The 5,161-nt window shown below is 38.6% G+C and overlaps 1 protein-coding gene across 1 annotated transcript; it reads right to left on the reverse strand.

Annotated features, from left to right (window-relative positions):
• Positions 1 to 971: 971 nt before the first annotated feature.
• LOC104460791 (3'-5' exoribonuclease 1-like) lies at positions 972 to 3,543 on the reverse strand. The gene is made up of 2 exons (XM_010084816.1): positions 3,434 to 3,543; positions 972 to 1,477 (listed from the first exon to the last, which is right to left on the reverse strand). The coding sequence occupies exons 1-2, from the start codon at positions 3,536 to 3,538 to the stop codon at positions 1,235 to 1,237; spliced, it is 348 nt and encodes a 115-aa protein (XP_010083118.1). The 5' UTR covers positions 3,539 to 3,543; the 3' UTR covers positions 972 to 1,234.
• Positions 3,544 to 5,161: the final 1,618 nt, after the last annotated feature.

Here is a 5,161-nt window from a genome sequence, read left to right on the forward strand (position 1 = left end):
TTTACTAAGAGCAATCAAATACATCCTTCTGCTTTTCAGAGGAAGCTGTTCTAATGCAAAGCTGATCACACTCATGCTATATTTCATAACAGCCCATGGAGACAAAGCAAATTAACATTTTGGCCTCTTTTGAATATCATCTCATCTGGGGCCTAGGAAGAAAGCAGAATTTGTTAACAATTAGATGCGGCGCTTACTAATAAAATTATACTAATCTTCCAATGTTAGATTTTGAGATAAAGGCTTCCTGGTGGCAAAGCTATGGGAAGGTACCAAAAATAGTTGGGCATGTATTTAACTATGAACTAGAAGCTTCTTGTTTTATGTAATAACCACATAGCACAAAATTTTGATGATCTGGCATGTTTTCAACTTATTTTTACTTCACTAATTTTTAAGTCTAAACGGACAACAATGTCTAAAAGCAACATCAAATGAAGAGCAATAGGAATAGGAGATACAATCCTCAAAGTGAAAATCTGAAGAACTTTTTTTTTTAAATACAGGTTAAAAAAAATCACTATCATAATCCAGTAATGGAAATTTTATTTGATACAAAGCTCTTCTATTTGATGTGGAAGTACATAAACACATCCCTTAGGGGGAAAAAAAAAAAAAAAAACCAAACCAAAAAAACAACAAACCCAAACAACACAGTACTTCTGTACTGCTTTAGAATTGATTAACATGCTCCCATTTCTCATAGACTTTGTTAAAAAAAACAAAAATTACCAGCAGGAACCCTTAGAAGAGTGCCTTATCAGGAAAGGCCAGCCTGCCCACTTGCTATTTCAGTTCTTTCAGCAATGTCTTATTTGTATGCAATGAATAATCAGATGTTAGATATCATTAGAGTATGGCATAGTGAATAAATACTACCCACAGGCTGGGGTGGAACAGCAGCGCACAGGCTCAACTGATCTTTGCATGTGCTTAAATTACATGTTCTTAAAGGCTTAACAGTTTGCCTGGATTCCACATACCAACCTCACTGCCAGAAAAGTTGCAAACGACAAGAAAAAAATCATCAGTAAAACAAAAAAATAAATGCTGTAACACAGGCTTCAAAGAGCAAAGAGCTTCCACACGCCTCTTTATTTCAAGAGAGATGATCAGTTAAGGTGCTTTCAGATTCTGCACTGCAGACAGGTTGGCAGAGGTGGCCACTGAATAAGCTCTTAACATTCTTTAGCAGGTATCTAAGAGCAGTTCCTAAGGCAGAGCCCTTGAACTCCTAGTTTCTGTAGCGGGGCATGTGTGGAGCAGGGGCTCCCTCTAAGGGGGCTGAGGAGGAGACTGTCATCAGCTGTCCAGCGTGCATTCTCTCATTCACCCGCAGTTCACAGCCATCCTGCAGCATCCTTATAGCTATCCTTGCAATGTTTTTAGAGTCATCAAGTCCACTGTGAGGTCTCCCATCATAATTCATGCCCAGATTCTCAAGCATGATTGTCAGCTTGGTCTGGTTGCTCGGGACCTGATGGAGAAAGTGAACCACATTCAAGAATTAGGTTCTGTACCGAGTCTTTTTAATCTAACACAGTGCAGTAGAAACATACGCAGATTTTAATTCTACTTAAGTCACATATTACTTTCATGTTGCTTTTTGTCAGATCACTAACAATTTAACTTCAAAGCACCTGGGTGAGACAGACACTCTCATTTTTTGAGGAGACACAGTCAACAGGAGCTTGTCTAGACTCAGCATAATGTCAAGAGCCTCTCACCACTACCAGCACCAGCTCAGGATGTGCCAGCACTGGCAACGATGGAAGCCATGGCCCAGCTGGGTTTAACAAGCTTCATAAAATTACCAACCAAAGTGGCATTGCAGAGGGAATCAGATTTTCATTTTCCTTTTAAATACTAAGGGATTAAAGAAGCACCAGGCTCCCAATTCTCACCGACATCAAGCTTCTGAATGCCTTCAAACACCACAGGAACAGACCAGCAACACTCAGAGCAGCCCATGGATGACCAACAGCATGAAGAGACAAGGAAGCTTAACTGACTTACCCATGCAAAGTGCTACACCAGCAAAAGCCCCAAGTCCTCTCTTGATTAACTGCTAAATATACATTTGTTCTTTGGAGAGGCCAAAGAAAAACAACAGGATAACTTTAAAGGAAAGTTTTACTTTGCTCTCGTAGTGGTTGGGGTGGGGGAACACAGGACATGACAAGTTCCAGGATATTGCACCACGCTACTGGATTTAACAGCTACGCAGAATGGTGACAATACAGTTGCCAAAACTTGGCAATATGCAACTCCAATAATAACACCTAGAAACTGGGCAGGGGAGACATACCTGCAGGCTGTGGGATATTCCACAGGAAAGTTACAATACATTCCTTGTAATTGATTTTATCTATTCCTGTTACTTAACAACAGATTCAACAGCAGCACAGAACAGCTAAACAGAGGCACTGAACTCTGTTCCACTGAACAGAGGAACTGAAATGCTACAACTGTTTGTATTTATTAAAAACAAACAAAAAAAAATCACAAAAAGTCAAAAGAAACTGATTCATTCTAAGTTACAATCTTCGTTGCCTTTGATGAAAAAGCACTCACTGCTCAACAGAGGAGGAAAAAGAGTGTACGTCTAGGTTAAAGCTGACAGGACTAACAAGACTGCTCTGTGTTCTCACATGTTTCCACAAAAAGTCATGCAGAGAAGGCACGATAAGAGAGGGAGAAATGGAATAACTCTGTAATATTTGCCCAGCACAAAGTAAAGCTCTTCTCTTATTAAACACTAACCTCTTTTTTTTTTTAATCCTAGAGATTACATTTAGTATGAAACAGCCCTTCAAGAGAAGGTCATCAGCTAGGCTGAAATCACACTCAAACAGACATTTTAGTGTAGACTGACTAGGAATTCGCTAGAATCTCCAACAGCCCATTTTATGGTGATCTGACAGTGAAAGAAAGTAGCAATAAAGGTCCAGCACTGAACTTGGTATTACTTTTCTCTTGACAATTTGATCCAACTGTAGATATGTCCCAATCTTTCTCTGTTCCCATTCCACTGTCAGAAGTGGAGATATCTGAGGGCAGTGGTGCAAATTAGTTTGTAGTGTATTACAGGAAAACAGAAAAAAATAATTGAAAAATAAATAGAGTCTTTTCAGCTGAACTACTTCAAGACACACCTGATCTAAGAGCACCAGTATGACATTTTTAGACAATCCTTCATGGAGTGTTCTCCTGGTTCTTAAAAACAAGATTCAAATAAAAATGCAGTAGATTATATGATCTTCAATTAGTAAAGAGAGATCTGGGCATGAAGCACATTTGCAAATCAGGCTGCAGGCAACTAGTTTAAGTACTCCAATTTTATACTACACAAGGAAAGATGACAAGCACAACAGTTCATTCTAGACTTTTAAACCAAATTTTCCCACAAGAGAAATAAATGATTTGTACAAACCTTATAGAAGTTCCCGTATGATTTGCGAATATTGATCCACTTTTTGGCAAAAGAAGGGTATTTGATACGGCTAATACAGCACTGGATGTTCAAAAATTTACTCATATCCCAGGATCTTAAAAAGTCAAAAGAGAAAAGAGAAAAACATTAGTAATACATAATTCAGATGCCATGCATTCTACATATTGTACAGCTGTAGCAGAAAAAGCTCTTTTTTCTTTGGTGATCAGAAGAAGGAAAACAGTTTAGGAAAAGCTTTTTTGCTATAGTCACGGTAAAGAATTTTTTAATATGAATTCGTTAATCATGGGGAAAACAAATAATGACATAAGCAAGATTTTCACTAGGATAGTTTTGGGTCCAGGATGGTAAAAACAAAAAAATAGCTCACCAACTTCTCCACCTGCCACATGTACTCCAAAAACTGCCAATAAACTAGATGCTTACACAGCCCTTGGGGAAGCAAACACCAACTTAAATTTTCCTGATTACTTGGGTACACATGCATCTCTCTACTTAGCATAGGTTACTGAAACAAGACTGCACTCAGTTTTAGGAGAAACCAGACCTCTGTGGAAAAAAGATGAAACTATAACCCCATGCACTTCTAGCCTGCCTTCCTGAAGGGAACTTCCCCAACAAGTTTGTAAGCTTCAAGCTAAAATAAAACCTTTTTTCCCCTCTCTTGCAGCTGTCTACACAATCTCACCTACCTGACAGAGATTTCACCGCTCCTGTTTTCCTTGGGGAATTTCACTGAAGGGTTTCCTCTGGAGGGGAATTCCAGATACATTCTAGCCCCAGTAATATAACCAGTCTTGCACTGGTTTTGCTTTAGCATTTTCTTTTTTTAATTCACTGTTGCTTCCAAAGATAGAAGCACAATCATAGGTTACAAAAAAAATCAGTCAAATAGCAGTATTTACCACGGTTCCTAAAATTAAAGTTGGAATGACACTATTTTGACTCCTTATTTTTAAGGTGTACACATATCTAAACTGTACATCTCAAGTCTTGTGTGACAGCTTTCAAATAGCTTCACCGTTCACACTGGACACAGCCACATTTCAGTGATATGGGTTCTTCACCAGAAAAGACCTGTGATTTATAGCTGTCATCCAAATCTCCAGGAATTTTGAGAAAAAAATCTCATGGGCAAAAAAAATTTTCCCACGCTCTAAATTGGGTGAGTTAAATAAATCTTTTGTTATGTATACATTCATCTCCTACGATACATTGTTTTTCAAACCACTCATATTATAGACCAGAATATTTATTTATCTGTGTTTTACTCAACAGAAGTGTTAGGCAGTCACACTAAGATTGCCCACACTTTTTTCATAAACTACAGTTTTGTTTCAGAGCTCATCTCTTGTTGGTACAGTGGCTGTGTTGAACCAAAGCAGCACAGGACTGCCTTTTTAATCCAGCACAGCACAAGACCTACTCCAGGCAAACAACAGGCACAGCAACATGAAAATGCAACATTCACCTCAACACCCTGTCCTACTAAAATCCCTCATTCCACGAGAAGCAGGAAAGCAGACACGTTAACAGAATAGTAAAGTTTCACGGCTAACAAGCAAGCATCACCTACAGAAAAATCCCCTGGACAGTGCTATATAAGATAAGGCTCAAACACTATCTTTCATCATATAACAAAGCTAAGACCACAAGAACAATACTGCATCACAGATACATCTGGATCTCAAGATCTGTTCACTTTGC

Source organism: Pterocles gutturalis, unplaced genomic scaffold (genome assembly GCF_000699245.1).
Source record: "Pterocles gutturalis isolate BGI_N339 unplaced genomic scaffold, ASM69924v1 scaffold14805, whole genome shotgun sequence".
Taxonomy (NCBI): domain Eukaryota; kingdom Metazoa; phylum Chordata; class Aves; order Pterocliformes; family Pteroclidae; genus Pterocles; species Pterocles gutturalis.